We start from the raw sequence: 17979 nt of genomic DNA on the forward strand, positions 1-17979 counted from the left end.
AACTGTTACTCTCTCGCGAGAATTGCACTAACGGTCTGTATGTAGCTGTTGGGAAAATTATGATTAAATGACTGAACAAATCATTTTAAATGGAACTGTAACTAAGTAAATGTTCCGGAGTTCTAAATTGAGCAGCTGCTGAAAAATGAGCTCCTGTATATATTGAGATTTTTTTTAAAAAACTGCAAGACTCAATAGAAGACAAAACAAGGAACAAACCAAAAAAGACAGGCTTTTGAAAAATTAACTATTTTTCATAAAATTGTACAGTTATCTTAGCTAGCTGAATTGCTAGCAGAATTGTTTACTTGTTGCTAAGCAGTTGCTAGGGACTCTCCTGGAAGAAGCTAGCTAGCTTACAAAGAATAACAACAAAAAATATCTAGTTAACAGAAGAAAGGAAGACAAAATAAGGACAAAAGAAGGACAGAAGAAAAAGGAAAAGAAAGAGGACAACAAAGTGAAACAGTCAGCACTTCTATTGCAACTTCGTATTTCGTCGTCCTAACGTAGTCTACACTGCTATCTGCCCAGCAGCTAGCCAGCTAGCAAACGTCCACCGTCTACCGAATAGCAGCACTGTAGAAACTATTACACTCAACTGAACGACTTGATTAGTGTAGTGTTAGCTAGCTACATAGTTGTCTTTGCTGTCTTCGTATCCAAGATAATTGTGTAGTTTAGAGCGTGTAGTCTTAGAGTGATTATCTTAATTTTCCGAGGTTAGCTAGCCAGCTATTTGTCGTCCTTAACGTAGGAGACACTGCTAGCTAGCCAACAGCTAGCCAACGTCTACTGAATAGAACTTCCGCACTCAACAACCCGGTCGCATTCCGCTTCGCTCCACAGGTAGTATCACATTTTCATTTCATTACAGCACAACGGTTTGATTTGTTTGATCGTAGCTAGCTACATAGCTAGCTACATAGCCGTCTGTGTATCAAAGATAATTGTGTAGTCTAGAGCGATTTTCTAGGTTAGCTAGCCAGCTATTGTCGTTCTTTTAACGCAACGTAACGTAATCAACACTGCTATCTAGCCAGCTAGCCCCCGAATAGCAGCACTGTAGAAACTATTACACTCAACGGAACGACTCGATTAGTGTAGTGTCAACAACGCAGCCACTGCCAGCTAGCCTACAAAGTCAACAACGCAGCCACTGCCAGCTAGCCTACTTCAGCAGTACTGTATCATTTTAATCATTTTAGTCAATAAGATTCTTGCTACGTAAGCTTAACTTTCTGAACATTCGAGACGTGTAGTCCACTTGTCATTCCAATCTCCTTGCATTAGCGTAGCCTCTTCTGTAGCCTGTCAACTATGTGTCTGTCTATCCCTGTTATCTCCTCTCTGCACAGACCATACAAACGCTCCACACCGCGTGGCCGCGGCCACCCTAATCTGGTGGTCCCAGCGCGCACGACCCACGTGGAGTTCCAGGTCTCCGGTAGCCTCTGGAACTGCCGATCTGCGGCCAACAAGGCAGAGTTCATCTCAGCCTATGCCTCCCTCCAGTCCCTCGACTTCTTGGCACTGACGGAAACATGGATCACCACAGATAACACTGCTACTCCTACTGCTCTCTCTTCGTCCGCCCACGTGTTCTCGCACACCCCGAGAGCTTCTGGTCAGCGGGGTGGTGGCACCGGGATCCTCATCTCTCCCAAGTGGTCATTCTCTCTTTCTCCCCTTACCCATCTGTCTATCGCCTCCTTTGAATTTCATGCTGTCACAGTTACCAGCCCTTTCAAGCTTAACATCCTTATCATTTATCGCCCTCCAGGTCCCCTCGGAGAGTTCATCAATGAGCTTGATGTCTTGATAAGCTCCTTTCCTGAGGACGGCTCACCTCTCACAGTTCTGGGCGACTTTAACCTCCCCACGTCTACCTTTGACTCATTCCTCTCTGCCTCCTTCTTTCCACTCCTCTCCTCTTTTGACCTCACCCTCTCACCTTCCCCCCCTACTCACAAGGCAGGCAATACGCTCGACCTCATCTTTACTAGATGCTGTTCTTCCACTAACCTCATTGCAACTCCCCTCCAAGTCTCCGACCACTACCTTGTATCCTTTTCCCTCTCGCTCTCATCCAACACTTCCCACACTGCCCCTACTCGGATGGTATCGCGCCGTCCCAACCTTTGCTCTCTCTCCCCCGCTACTCTCTCCTCTTCCATCCTATCATCTCTTCCCTCTGCTCAAACCTTCTCCAACCTATCTCCTGATTCTGCCTCCTCAACCCTCCTCTCCTCCCTTTCTGCATCCTTTGACTCTCTATGTCCCCTATCTTCCAGGCCGGCTCGGTCCTCCCCTCCCGCTCCGTGGCTCGACGACTCATTGCGAGCTCACAGAACAGGGCTCCGGGCAGCCGAGCGGAAATGGAGGAAAACTCGCCTCCCTGCGGACCTGGCATCCTTTCGCTCCCTCCTCTCTACATTTTCCTCCTCTGTCTCTGCTGCTAAAGCCACTTTCTACCACTCTAAATTCCAAGCATCTGCCTCTAACCCTAGGAAGCTCTTTGCCACCTTCTCCTCACTCCTGAATCCTCCTCCCCCTCCCCCCCTCCTCCCTCTCTGCAGATGACTTCGTCAACCATTTTGAAAAGAAGGTCGACGACATCCGATCCTCGTTTGCTAAGTCAAACGGCACCGCTGGTTCTGCTCACACTGCCCTACCCTGTGCTCTGACCTCTTTCTCCCCTCTCTCCAGATGAAATCTCGCGTCTTGTGACGGCCGGCCGCCCAACAACCTGCCCGCTTGACCCTATCCCCTCCTCTCTTCTCCAGACCATTTCCGGAGACCTTCTCCCCTACCTCACCTCGCTCATCAACTCATCCTTGACCGCTGGCTACGTCCCTTCCGTCCTCAAGAGAGCGAGAGTTGCACCCCTTCTGAAAAAACCTACAATCAATCCCTCCGATGTCAATAACTACAGACCAGTATCCCTTCTTTCTTTTCTCTCCAAAACTCTTGAACGTGCCGTCCTTGACCAGCTCTCCCGCTATCTCTCTCTGAATGACCTTCTTGATCCAAATCAGTCAGGTTTCAAGACTAGTCATTCAACTGAGACTGCTCTTCTCTGTATCACGGAGGCGCTCCGCACTGCTAAAGCTAACTCTCTCTCCTCTGCTCTCATCCTTCTAGACCTATCGGCTGCCTTCGATACTGTGAACCATCAGATCCTCCTCTCCACCCTCTCCGAGTTGGGCATCTCCGGCGCGGCCCACGCTGGATTGCGTCCTACCTGACAGGTCGCTCCTACCAGGTGGCGTGGCGAGAATCTGTCTCCTCACCACGCGCTCTCACCACTGGTGTCCCCCAGGGCTCTGTTCTAGGCCCTCTCCTATTCTCGCTATACACCAAGTCACTTGGCTCTGTCATAACCTCACATGGTCTCTCCTATCATTGCTATGCAGACGACACACAATTAATCTTCTCCTTTCCCCCTTCTGATGACCAGGTGGCGAATCGCATCTCTGCATGTCTGGCAGACATATCAGTGTGGATGACGGATCACCACCTCAAGCTGAACCTCGGCAAGACGGAGCTGCTCTTCCTCCCGGGGAAGGACTGCCCGTTCCATGATCTCGCCATCACGGTTGACAACTCCATTGTGTCCTCCTCCCAGAGCGCTAAGAACCTTGGCGTGATCCTGGACAACACCCTGTCGTTCTCAACTAACATCAAGGCGGTGGCCCGTTCCTGTAGGTTCATGCTCTACAACATCCGCAGAGTACGACCCTGCCTCACACAGGAAGCGGCGCAGGTCCTAATCCAGGCACTTGTCATCTCCCGTCTTGATTACTGCAACTCGCTGTTGGCTGGGCTCCCTGCCTGTGCCATTAAACCCCTACAACTCATCCAGAACGCCGCAGCCCGTCTGGTGTTCAACCTTCCCAAGTTCTCTCACGTCACCCCGCTCCTCCGCTCTCGCCACTGGCTTCCAGTTGAAGCTTGCATCCGCTACAAGACCATTGGTGCTTGCCTACGGAGCTGTGAGGGGAACGGCACCTCAGTACCTCCAGGCTCTGATCAGGCCCTACACCCAAACAAGGGCACTGCGTTCATCCACCTCTGGCCTGCTCGCCTCCCTACCACTGAGGAAGTACAGTTCCCGCTCAGCCCAGTCAAAACTGTTCGCTGCTCTGGCTCCCCAATGGTGGAACAAACTCCCTCACGACGCCAGGACAGCGGAGTCAATCACCACCTTCCGGAGACACCTGAAACCCCACCTCTTTAAGGAATACCTAGGATAGGATAAAGTAATCCTTCTCACCCCCTTAAAAGATTTAGATGCACTATTGTAAAGTGGCTGTTCCACTGGATGTCATAAGGTGAATGCACCAATTTGTAAGTCGCTCTGGATAAGAGCGTCTGCTAAATGACTTAAATGTAAATGTAAATGTTACGTTATGTTGAGAAATCCACCGGAAATAGCGGTCACGACAACGGTGAAAACATTCCAAATTAGCTCCATAATATTGACAGAAACATGGAAAACGGTTTTTATAATCATGTTAGTTGAGAACGACAGGGTGTTGTCCAGGATCACGCCAAGGTTCTTAGCGCTCTGGGAGGAGGACACAATGGAGTTGTCAACCGTGATGGTAACCAACAAACTGAGGTATTTTGGGTATAAAAATAATATTTATGGAACAAAAGGAACATTTGCTGTCTAACTGGGAGTCTCGTGAGTGAAAATATCCAAAGCTCATCAAAGGTAAACGGTCAATTTGATCACTTTTCTGATTTTCGTGACCAAGCTTCCTGCTGCTAGCTGTACATAATGCTATACTAGACTATCAATAAACTTACACAAATGCTTGTCTTGCTTTGACTGTAAAGCAACATTTCAAAATCTGAGATGACAGGGTGATTACCTCTTAGAGGTTAGGGTGAATTTTTTCAACTTTTTGATAAAAAGCGTGCAAAATTTCAATGTCCTGCTACTCATGCCAGGAATATAGTATATGCATATGATTAGTATGTGTGGATAGAAGTTTATAAAGTTTATAAAAAGTTTAAGAAAAAGTTTAAGTTTATAAAACTGGTTAAATCATGTCTGTGACTATAACATAACTTGTGTAGCAGGCAAAACCCCAAGGAAAAACTGTTCAGAAAAATAAAAAAAAATCCCTCTGCCAGTTCCCTGTATTGTCTATGTCAAGGGAAATTAGTTTACAGTTCCTACAACTTCCACACGATGTCACCAGTCTTGGGAATTGGGTTGAAGTTCATCTTTGGTGAAATGAAGAATAGGCACTTCCTGTCAGAGGTTACACTGTGGATAGTTATGAAAGAGAGAAAATCGTCCATGATTTGTTGACTTGCTGCTTTTGAATACAGATCATCAATTTGATCCGATTATTGACGTTTACAAATACCTAAAGTTGGATTACAAAAGTAGTTTGAAGTATTTTGGCAAAGTTTATCGGCAACTTTTGAAAACATTTTGTAATGACGTTGCGTTTTAGAAAGCTGTTTTTTTCTGGATCAGACGGGCTTTATAAATGGACATTTTGGGTATACATGGACGGAATTAATCGGAAAAAATAACCAATCGTGAAGTTTTTGGGACATATTGGAGTGCCAACAAAGAAGCTCGTCAAAGTTAATGCATGTTTTATATTTTATTTCAACGTTTTGTGTAGCGCCGGCTACGCTAATTATTTTGTCTACGTCTCGTTCATGTGTTTTGGGTGGGGGTGCATGCTATCAGATAATAGCTTCTCATGCTTTCGCCGAGAAGCATGTTTAAAATCTGACATGTTGGCTGGATTCACAACGAGTGTAGCTTTAATTGAGTACCCTGCATGTGTGATTTAATGAAAGTTTCAGTTTTATCTCAAACTATTTGAATTTGGCGCTCTGCATTTCCCCAGTCTATTGGCCAGAAGAGACGCTAGCGTCTCTATAGCCGTAAGAGGTTAACAAAAGGCTAAGCTGTGTTTCACTATATTTCACTTGTGATTTCATGAATATGAATATTTTCTAGAAATATTTTTTGACCGTTGCGCTATGCTAATTAGCGTGGTTGATGGCAATTCTCCCAGATCCGGAGATACTTCTGGCCCTTCTTTGGAAATCTTGCTTGTTTATTAGGTGACTAAATACTTATTTTCCACCATAATTTGCAAATAAATTCATAAAAATCCCACAATGTGATTTTCTATTTTTGTCTGTCATAGTTGAAGTGTACCTATGATGAAAATTACAGGCCTCTCTCATCTGTTTAAGTGGGAGAACTTGCACAATTGCTGGCTGACTACATACTTTTTTGCCCCACTGTAAATTATGGAACTTTATGGAACAAATTAGTCATTTTTTGTCGAACTGGGATTCCTGGGAGTGCCTTCTGATGAAGATCATCAAAGGTGAGTGAATATTTATGGTGTTGTTTCTAACTCTGTTGATTCCAAAATGGTGGCTATTCCTCTGGCTGTTTTGGGTTCTGAGCGCAGTTCTCAGATTATGCTTTTTCCGTAAAGGTTTTTTGAAATCTGACACAGCGGTTGCATTAATTTGTTGAGTGTAGGCGGCAGTATTTCGATTTTTTGGATGAAAAACGTCCCCATTTGAAACTGCCTAATTCTCAGGCCAGAAACTAGAATATGCATATAATTGTCAGATTAGGATAGAAAACTCTAAAAGTTGCCAAAACTGTTAAAATATTGTCTGTAAGTATAACAGAACGGATATTGCAGGCGAAAGCTGAGGAAAATCAAACCCGGAAGTGGGAGGCTTCTATTTTGAAAGCTCCATGTTCCATTGCCTGCCTTCGCTCCATTTAAAGGGATATCAACCAGATTCCTTTTCCTTTCCTCAAGGTGTCAACAGTCTTTATAGACATAGTTTCAGGCTTTTATTTTGAATAATGAGCAATCAGTGGATAGCTGGGTATTCCCTTGAGTTTTGCTTGCTCAACAGAGTAGGGCAGCCATTGTCTCTCCCTCTCCGATTGAAAAAGCGTTTGTCCCGGTTGATATATTATTGATTATATATTTTAAAAACAACCTGAGGATTGATTATAAAAACATTTGACATGTTTCTGTGGACATTGCGGATACTATTTGGAATTTTCGTCTGCAATGTCGTGACGGTTCGAGCCTATGGATTTCTGAACATTGTTTGGCGCGTGCCAAACAAATGGAGGTATTTTGGATATAAAAATAATCTTTATGGAACAAAAGGAACATTTATTGTGTAACTGGGAGCCTCGTGAGTGAAAACATCCGAAGATCATCAAAGGTATGCGATTCATTTTAATTGCTTTTCTGATCTTCGTGACCAAGCTACTTTGATGCTAGGTGTTCATATTGTTTTGTCTAGTGATCGATAAACTGACACAACCGCTTGGATTGCTTTCGCTGTGAAGAATATTTTCAAAATCTGACACGACAGGTGGATTAACAACAAGCTAAGGTGTGTTTTGCTATATTGCACTTGTTATTTCATGAAAATTAAATATGTTTAGTAATTTCATTTGAATATGGAGCGCTGCAATTCAGCGCGTGTTGATGAAAATGATCCCGCTAACGGGATAGGGTGCATCAAGAAGTTAAGGAGAAGTCTCTCTTTAATTCTGTGAATAACACTAGTATATTTTTTCAATGTTTATTATTAGTATTTCTGCAACATTTCCGGATGTTTTGGTATCAAAACATTACTGCACGTAAGGCGCCAATGTAAACTGAGATGTTTTTATATTAATATGCACATTATCGAACAAAACATCCATGTAACATGGTGTCCTATGAGTGTCATCTGATGAAGATCAAAGGTTAGTGATTCATTTGATCTATATTTCAGATTTTTGTGACTCCTATCTTTGGCTGGAAAAATTGCTGTTTTTTTACTTGGCGGTGATCTAACATAATCACATGTTGTGCTTTAGTTGTAAAGCATTTTTGAAATCGGACACGAAAGATAGGAGTCACAAAAATCAGAAATATTCACAGAATTAAAGATAGACCTCTCCTTAATAACCTCTCTGGGATAGGGGGACGCAAATGTCCCACTTGGCCAATTGCCAGGGAAAATGCAAGATTCAAATAAAATACTCTAAAATTCAAACTTTCATTAAATCACACATGCAAGAAAGCAAAATAAAGCTACACTCGTTGTGAATCCAGCCAACATGTCAGGTTTCAAAAAGGCTTTTCGGCGAATGCATAGGAAGCTATTATCTGATGATAGCACAGCAGCAAACAAAGGGAGTAGCATATTTCAACCCTGCAGGCGCTACACAAAACGGAGAAATAAAATATAAAACATGACTTACCTTTGACAAGCTTCTTTTGTTGGCATTCCAAAATGTCCCATAAACATCAGAAATGGTCCTTTTGTTCGATTCATTCCATCCACTTATATCCAAAATGTATTTGGCGCGTTTGATCCAGAAAAAAAACAGCTTGCAATTTGCGCACAGTCACTATAAAATATTTCAAAAGTTGCCTATAAACTTTGCCAAAACATTTGAAAATACTTTTGTAATACAACTTTAGGTATTTTTAAATGTTAATCAATAGAGGATGAGAGGAACCTAACACTACTTTTCAAGTCTTGGCCAACTCTCAACAGCGTTACCCTTTTCCAGGATGGCCGTACTTCTTCATTGCACAAAGGAATAACCAAATTCCAAAGACTGATGATATCCAGTGGAAGCGGTAGGAACTCCAAACAAGTGCCTAAAAATATTGTTTCACCATGAGAACGCATTGAACAGACAGAGACCTAAAAACAAAAATCTGAATGGTTAGTCCTCTGGGTTTTGCCTGCTACATAACTTCTGTTATACTCACAGACATGATTCAAACTGTTTTAGAAACTTCAGTGTTTTCCATCCAAATCTACTAATAATATGCATATCTTATACTCTTGTAATGTGTAGCAGGAAGTTGAAATTGGGCACGCTATTAATCCGAAAATGAAAATGCTGCCCCCTATACTTTAAGAATTTAATGCAACCGCTGTGTCAGATTTTTTTTTAAACTTTCGGAAAAAGCATAATCTGAGAACGGCGCTCAATCCATCCAGAGAATTATCCGCCATTTTGGAGTCAACAGAAATTAGAAATAACACTATAAATATTCACTTACCTTTAATGATCTTCATCAGAAGGCACTCCCAGGAATCACAGTTCGACAATAAATAGCTGATTTGTTCCATAAAATTTCATAAAGTACATCATTTATGTCCAAATAGCCAGTTGTTGTTAGCGTGTTCAGCCCAGTAATCCATCTTCATGAGGCGTGAGCACTTCTTCCAGACAAAAACTCGAAAAGTTCCGTTACAGGTCGTAGAAACAAGTCAAACGATGTATGGAATCAATCTTTAGGATGTTAACATAAAACATCAATAATGTTCCAACTGAAGAATTCCTATGTCTGAAGAAAAGCACTGGAATGGGAGCTAACTCTGTCATGAGCGCACGTCACGAGCCTGAGACACTCTGCCAGACCACTGACTCAAACAGGTCTCATAAGCCCCTCCTTTATAGCAGAAGCCTGAAACAAGTTTCTAAAGACGGTTGACATCTTGTGGAAGCCGTAGGAAGTGCAACTTGACTCCATAGACACTGTGTTTTCGGTAGGCCAAGCTTTGAAAAACTACATACCTCAGATTTCCCACCTCCTGGTTGGATTTTTCTCAGGTATCCGCCTGCCATATGAGTTCTATTATACTCACATACATCATTCAAACAGTTTTATAAACTTTAGAGTGTTTTCTATCCAATACTAATAATAATATATATTAGCATCTGGGACAGAGTAGGAGGCAGTTCACTCTTGGCACGCTATTCATCCAAAAGTGAAACTGCTGCCCCCTATCCCAAAAGAGTTCAACTTTGCAGATGGGGCCTCCCGAGTGGCGTAACGGTCTAAGATACTGCATCACAGTGCAAATTGCCTTGCTACAGATGCTGGTTCGATACCTGTGTCGGCTGCAACCGGGAGACCCATGAAGCAACGGCGTTTGGTTCCTCTCCCTCTAAAAACAGAAATAAATCATTCTAAATACTAAACTGGCCTATTTACAAATTAGTAAGAATGTTTCACACCATGTTCAGGAATGGCATTTTCCTCGCTCACTTTATGTTATTTGAAAACAAAATCTCCAAATCTCATTATTTTTTTAACAATCCATAGAAAGTTGGTTGCAATTTCAGTTTAATTCTCCAGAAAAGAGAGAACAAATATTGTAGTTAAACTCAAATATACTAATTGATAAAAAAAAAATTATTGGCTGTACTAGAATTTCCTTTCCTCCTGAAAGTCCTAATCTGCTCACTTAAATGAATAGAGATCCTGGTAATGAGGCTACAGTATGTTGTTACAGCGTAATCAAAGTGAGGACAATCGGCGATCTGCTGTATACTTAAGCTGAAAGTCACACTTTTCCAGTTCTCCTCACCCCGCCCCAAACTCCACCCTTAACACAGTTACCATTCAAAATGAACTATGTATCTAAAAAAAATGACCATGTGACCAAGGAGAACAGACGAAATGGACATTGTTTTCATCAAGTAAGTTTATTTCTATGGAGCTACCCGTTCCAGTGTAAAGACCGTAACCATCATAGGACCTGAAAATGAGCTGGAGCTGAGAGGATCACAAAAACTAAAAGGTATTTTTGTTTCAACGCATTTTCTTAAAAATAATTGTGTAGGTATACTGTGTAATAAAAATCGATAATTAAATAAAAGGTTAAATAAAAATAAATAATTATGTAATAAAAATGAGAATGTGTTTTTACAGAGCATACAACCACGCACCGAAACAAATGCATGCTTGCCAAGAAAGTGGTTAATTTTGCTAGATTCTTAAAATGTGTATGCAGCATTTGTGTGTTGGAGTCACTTTTAATTCTTAATTGATCTACCGTTTCTATCATAGGCCACTGTAATCGATGGGGACTCAGGGCGGTATCATTCTGCTTATCTGATGAAGGTGCACATGGATCAGATTCCAACTTTGAAGACCGAGTTCGAGTCATTGAAGGCAGACCAGCAGAAAGGGCGACAGCTGATGCATTGGTCCAGAGCCAGGCGGTATTGGCAGAGTCACTCGTCATTGTCAGAGAGTCAAACGGCATTGGCGGAGAGTCAGATAGAGAATGACGCGTTGAAGAGGGCAAGGAATGAGATGGAGTCACAACACATGCCAGGCACGCCTGTGAGCTCTGGAACTCCACCTCCGACAGGCAGAGTCAACATACCTGGCGGGTTCGTCAGGTCGTCGATTCACCCTGACATTTCCATTCCTCTTCTGACAACAGAATTTGACCAATTGCTCACCAGGCACAGCGAGGGGCGTCCAGACCATTATGCTGTTCTGCTATTCCAAGGATGTTAAACTGAAGAGAGATACCATGAGTGGACACAGAAAACTGGGATGGATCCTGAGGCAAATGTGGCTTACCAGTGAACCTCCGAGTGTTCATCATTAATACTGTGTCTCAAAAGTTTCTGTCCATGACTGATGCAACCCAAAAAACATTAAAGACAGAGGTAATGAGTACTTGAGGTCAACGAGAAAGTCTGGCCTGCTCTCCATTATGTAAGGAATTAGGCACTTTACCATAGTATGTACTGTAGGCTATGTTTACTTGTCAGACTGCACAGTAGCCTAATAAACACATGCTATAGGTCTCTGGGCCACAGCCGGCACGGGTATTGAACCAGTATCTGTAGCAACGTAGTTTGCACTGCGATGACTTAGACCACTGCACCACTCAGGTGCTGTACAACATGACTGGTCAGGAGTAGGCTACAGTACTACAGTAAGAGCAAAATATTCATAACATTTCCACACTCTAATTGTAGTCTAAGTTTCTCTTAGAATAAAACTATTAGTGTAACAACAGTTTTAGTAAGTAATACTGACGAGTAGTAACAAGTAAGTGTGTTTTTAGAGACACAGTAGTGCCTTGGGAACCAAAAGCATAATCGTGCTCTAACTCCCCCTTGCGCTGGTCTGGAGCAATGAAGTAGTCACGCGGGGTACCGTACTAAACCAAAAATTACCTCTAAATCCCACAGCATAATCGCAAAACTTTTAGTTGAGCAACCACTATAGTTGGGTGGTTTTCTTTAAAAAGAAAATAAATAAAAAATGCATTGGTTTGTTATGAAAAATAATGCATCCCGATCTGGCGTTGTGTAGACTTTTTAAGCACCTGCTGTGCTCCTGTGGAAGGATTATGTCCACAGTGGGCTTCACCACCTTCAGAGCATCTCTTACAATCAGTTTGATTGTGTGGGCAAGACATGGATGATGCATCCATTTTAAAATGTTCATGGCTTTGGTTATGTTAGCTGCATTGTCGCTGACACAACAGACCACTTTTCCATCTACTTGTCATTCTCTCGCCACTCTCAACACTTCCTCTGCCAAGTTCTCTGAGGTGTGTCTGTCGCTGAACTCAAAGCAGTCCAGAAGACAGCTAGACATTGAAAAATCTTCAATGAAGTGACTTGTAACTGACATGTAAGAAGTGGTTACCCTTGATGTCCAGCAGTCAGTGGTAAGGCAAACTGCGGTAGCTTTTTGAACTCTTTTCCACACCGAAGCCTGTGTGATCTCGTACAGTTGTGGAATATGTTATTTTGAAAGGGTTTTCCTGCTTGGAATTGTGTATATTTGGATTTAGACTATTGCTATGATTTCTAAAACCTCTGTCCCCACAATAAAAAATGGCTGGAAATCGGTTGCAATCATTTTAGCCAATACAATATCAATTTGGCCTTGTTTTGCTACAGACCTAGACTTTGGCATACACTGGTCCATAGAAGACTGTGGAGTAGGCCTTCTTGACTGAGTGGATACTTCTCCACGTGTGGAGGTGCTGGCTCCACCACTATCAATAGCAGGCCTGCTAGTTTCTCGAAGCGCAGCTACAGCTAGCTTCACAGTTGGGTGCACAGTTCGCATATGCCGTTGTAGGTTGTGCATAGAACAGGCTTTATATGACATTTTGTTTTGGCAAATTCTACACTGTGCTCTAACATTGTCTACATTAAACATGCATCCAAATGCTACTGTTCTTCCGACTCATTTCACAGCTGTCCTTCCTCTCTCTCCTCGGCTATAAAGTGTGTGACTGAGTGAGTTGGCTCGGCCTTCCCTCACTCATCTTTGTTTCATTGGTTGACACTGTGTGTCTGATTGACAGGAACAACAGGTGAGGCTGTTCGTCTGAGCAGAGATTCAGAACGAATATCTGTGGGCTTGAGCATTTAGGCCTATATTATTACATTTTTTCATGATTTGAATTAGTTAATTATATTTTATAATCTTTAAATCTTTTGATTATACATAACTTGTTTTTTAAAATAATTTTATAAATAGATTCAGCTCTTCTAATATGCGAGCTGGCTCCCAACGTTCAACGACCTGGCTCCCAAGTTTGCAAACGACTCATACTTTTTTGAGGGACTAGTTTTACCATGAAACTCAAGGTTTTCAAGTCTGCAAGTCCTATTATGATGGCTTGCAAAGTGATGTGCAATTTCCATTGGAATTCGGCCAAAGTTCATATCCAACAGTTGGAATGTGTACTCACCCACACCCTGAATTGAAAATGACTGTCGAGACTCATTATAAAGGACTCTACCTAAACCATTTCAATAACGGGTGCAATAAGTCCAAGTAACAGATTGGATTAGTTAGGAAAAGTTGTGGTTTTTATATTTGAGTAGCATAAGATCAATGAATCAATGAAAAACAAAAAGAAAGATCTTGAAACAATTTGAAAAAAAATCAACCTTACAATAGAGCATGCTGGGAAATATGATACTGATGGAGGTGGTTTTGTTTAACACTTATTATTAACACCAATACTGGGGTTCTTTTACACTTAACACTAGAAATGTTACACTGAAAATGCAACACTAGGTAATACTGGCTAATATGCTATGTCGTCAATGGTTCATATTTCAACCTTTGGTTAGTTGACGGGTTCTTGGAGGAACCTTTAATGGTTTAATGTAGCAACGGGTTCCTGGAGTGGAGGTGAAGCTTAGTCGGGCGTGGCTTTAAGATAACTTTTGGGGGGCCACCCGTTGGCATAAATGTCATTCCTGTTCATTTGTTCTGTTGTCATCAAATCTTTAACATTGACAGCTTTGTAGACTTAATGAGGTTAACAGAGGTGTGTGAGTTTCTCTAGAACCTATAGAAATATTGGAATAGTTACCCATTTGTAACTATGTAATCAATGATATTAGTATTAGAATATGCAATATGCATCAATACTCAAGGAACATTTTAATTAGCAGTGTACAAACATACCATGATAAAAAGGAAATACATTTTTGCTGATGGGTGACCAAAAATAACAACATCTGACAGCTACAATATATTATTAGAAAGTTTAAATCTCCCATCATAATAAGGTTCAGGTTTGAACCTTTACACCAGATTTCCTCAAGGAAACATTTTCAACTGTAAAGGTTCCGCCTGTGTAGCAACCCAAACAGTTCTTCCAGGCACCTTTACATCTAAGAGTGTATTATGGGTAGTGCCACGTTCTTACCAACTGAGCAACCAAGGAGCCAATGAGTGAGATTTACATTGTTTTCCATTGCTAGTGCTACACACTTTTGCTCCATATTTAACAAGCATGAATGTATGTATGTAAGTAAATGATTAGCCACCTCAAATAAATGCCACTTCTTTGATGTTTTAGAGCAAGGTTGGACTCACCTCTCGATCTGCAGGGTGACTTTGGAGGGCTCCAAGTTGGGGTTCTCCCACTCTATCTGGGGACATTGCATGAAGTAGCAGAGAGTGTAGAGTGCCTCAGGCTCCCAGTGCACCGTGCCACTCTTCTGGTGAACTGGCATGCCGTTGCTAGGGTTCTTAAGGCACAATGGCTGGAGATGGTGCATGGCCCGTGACACCAAATCACCTACAAGGGGAAAAAAGGGGATTTTTGGTTTGTACAGTAGCAGTCAAAAGTTTGAACACCTACTCATTCAAGGGTTTTTCTTAATTTTCACTGTTTTCTACATTGTAGAATAATAGTGAAGACCATCAAACTATGAAATAACACATGGATTAATGTAGTAACCCAAAAAAGTGTTAAACAAATCTAAATATATTTTATATTTGAGATTCTTCAAATAGCCACCCTTTGCCTTGATGACAGCTTTTCACATTCTTGGCATTCTCTAAACCAGCTTCATGAAGTAGTCACCTTGGATGCATTTCAATTAACAGGTGTGCCTTGTCAAAATGTAATTTGTGGGATTTCATTTCTACTTAATTAATGTGTTTGAGCCAATCAGTTTTGTTGTGACAAGGTATGGGTGGTATACAGAAGATAGCCCAATTTGGTAAAAGACCAAGTCCATATTATGGCTAGAACAGCTCCTCCTGGAAATGACTGGACCAAAGCGCAGCGTGATGAGCGTACATTTCTCTTTATTTGAAATGAATGTCGCCAACAAAACAATGAAACGACCGTGAAGCTTAACTTGGGCAATCATGCCACTAACAAAGTCAAGTACCCACAAATGCGAAAGGAAAAAAGGCTGCCTAAGTATGATTTCCAATCAGAGATAACAATAGATATCTGCCTCTGATTGAGAACCACACCCGGCAAAACACAAAGAAATACAAAACATGAAAATAAAGGAACTAGAATACCCACCCTAGTCACACGCTGGCCTAACCAAAATAGAGAATAAAAGCCTATTAATAAAATAATAAAAGCCTCTGACATGTTCAGAGGCGACTGCGTGAAATCAGGCCTTCATGGTCAAATTGCTGCAAAGAAACCACTACTAAAGGACACCAATAAGAAGAAGAGACCTGTTTGGGCCAAGAAACATGAGCAATGGACATTAAACTTGTGAAAATCTATCCTTTGGTCTGAAGAGTCCAAATATGAGGTTTTTGGTACCAACCGCCGTGTCTTTGTGAGACGCAGTGTAGGTGAACGGATGATCTCCGGATGTGTGGTCCCCATCGTAAAGCGTGTGGGGGTGCTTTTCTGGTGACACTGTCTGTGATTTATTTTTAAATTCAAGGCAGACTAATCAGCATGGCTACCACATCATTCTGCAGTGATACGCCATCCCATCTGGTTCGCACTTAGTGGGACTATCATTTGTTTAGTGGGACTATCATTTGTTTTTCAACAGGACAACGACCCAACACCTCCAGGCTGGAAAGGGCTATTTGACCAAGAAGAAGGGTGATGGAGTGCTGGATTGTGCAGGCCAGATGACCTGGCCTGCACAATCACCCCACCTCAACCCAATTGAGATGTTCTGTGATGAGTTGGACCGCAGAATGAAGGAAAAGTAGCCAACAAGTGCTCTGCATAGTTGGGAAATCCTTCAAGACTGTTGGAAAAGCATTCCAGGTGAAGCTGGATGAGAGAATGCCAAGAGTGTGCAATGCTGTCATCAAGGCACAGGGTGGCTACTTTGAAGAATCTCAAATATAAAATTATATTTTGATTTATTTAACACTTTTTGTTTATTACATGATTCCATGTGTTATTTCATAGTTTTGATGTCTTTACTATTATTCTAGAATGTAGAAATAGTACAAATAAAGAAAAACCCTTGAATGAGTAGGTGTGGTACTGTACAATTGTTTACCTTGAGGACAAAAAAAAGTAATGTATAGTGTATTCACACCGGGTATAAACTTGAAATCCTTTGTCACAGGAAGGCCAAAAATATAATCAAGGACAACAACCAACCGAGCCACTGCTGGTTCACCCTGCTATCATCCAGAAGGTGAGGTCAGTACAGGTGCATCAAAGCTTGGACCGAGAGACTGAAAAACAGCTTCTGTTTCAAGACCATCAGACTGTTAAATAGCCATCACTAGCACAGAGAGGCTGCTGCTTACATACAGACTTGAAATCATTGGCCACTTTAATAAATGCAACACTAGTCACTTTAATAATGTTTACATATCTTGCATCTCATATGTATATACTGTAGTCTATACTATCTGTTGCATCTTAGCCTTTGCCACTCTAAATTGCTCATCCATATATTTATATATTCTTATTACATTCCTTTACTTAGATTTGTGTGTATTAGGTACTTGTTGTGAAATTGTTAGATATTGCTGCACTGTCGGAACTAGAAGCACAATTATTTCGCTACACTCGCAATAACATCTATTAAACACGTATGTGACCAATAAAATTTGATTTGAATAGCTTTATAATACCTGTTTAACTTCTTAAGATATAAGGGGCAGCATTTTCACTTTTGGATAAATAGCGTGCCCAATTTCAACTTCCTGCTACTCATGCCAAGAATATAAGATATGCATATTATTAGTAGGTTTGGATAGCAAACACTCTGACGTTTCTAAAACTGATTGAATCATGTCTGTGAGTATAACAGAACTTATGTAGCAGGCAAAACCCTGAGGACTAACCGTTCAGAATTTTCTTTTTTAGGTCTCTGTCTATTCACTGACTTCTCATTGGCAAACAATATTTCTTAGGAACTTGATTGCAGTTCTTACCGCTTCCACTGGATGTCACCAGTCTTTGGAATTTGGTTGAGGTTATTAATTTGTGCAATGAAGAAGTAGGGCCAAGTAGGAACTGGGTAACACTGTTGAGAGTTGGCCAAGACTTGAAAAGTAGTGTTAGTTTCCTCTCGTCCTCTATTGAAAACAGATAGACCCGTCTTCAATTTGATCGATTATTAACGTTTAAAAATAACTAACTATTAATCGAACAAAAGGACCAATTGTGATGTTTATGGGACATATTGGAGTGCCAACAAAAGAAGCTTGTCAAAGGTAAGGCATGTTTTATATTTTATTTATGCGTTGTGTAGCGCCTGGGTGGTTGAAATATGCTTCCCTCTTTGTTTACTGTTGCGCTATCATCAGATAATAGCTTCTTGTGCTTTCACCGAAAAGCTTTTTTTTTTAAATCTGACATGTTGGCTGGATTCACAACGAGTGTAGCTATAATTGAGTATCTTACATGTGT

The 17979-nt window shown here is 41.5% G+C and overlaps 1 protein-coding gene across 2 annotated transcripts in view; it reads right to left on the reverse strand.

Moving 5' to 3' along the window:
* Positions 1–17979, reverse strand: part of LOC118373656 (ankyrin repeat and BTB/POZ domain-containing protein 3-A-like) — a 218558-nt gene that overhangs the window by 182472 nt on the left and 18107 nt on the right. For both annotated transcript variants that reach the window (XM_035759857.2, XM_052460056.1), the window contains exon 3: positions 14706–14910. In XM_035759857.2, the coding sequence (XP_035615750.1) occupies positions 14706–14910 (205 nt within the window). The remainder of the gene's footprint in view (positions 1–14705; positions 14911–17979) is intronic.

The sequence above is a fragment of the Oncorhynchus keta genome, chromosome 13, assembly GCF_023373465.1.
Source record: "Oncorhynchus keta strain PuntledgeMale-10-30-2019 chromosome 13, Oket_V2, whole genome shotgun sequence".
Lineage (NCBI taxonomy): Eukaryota > Metazoa > Chordata > Actinopteri > Salmoniformes > Salmonidae > Oncorhynchus > Oncorhynchus keta.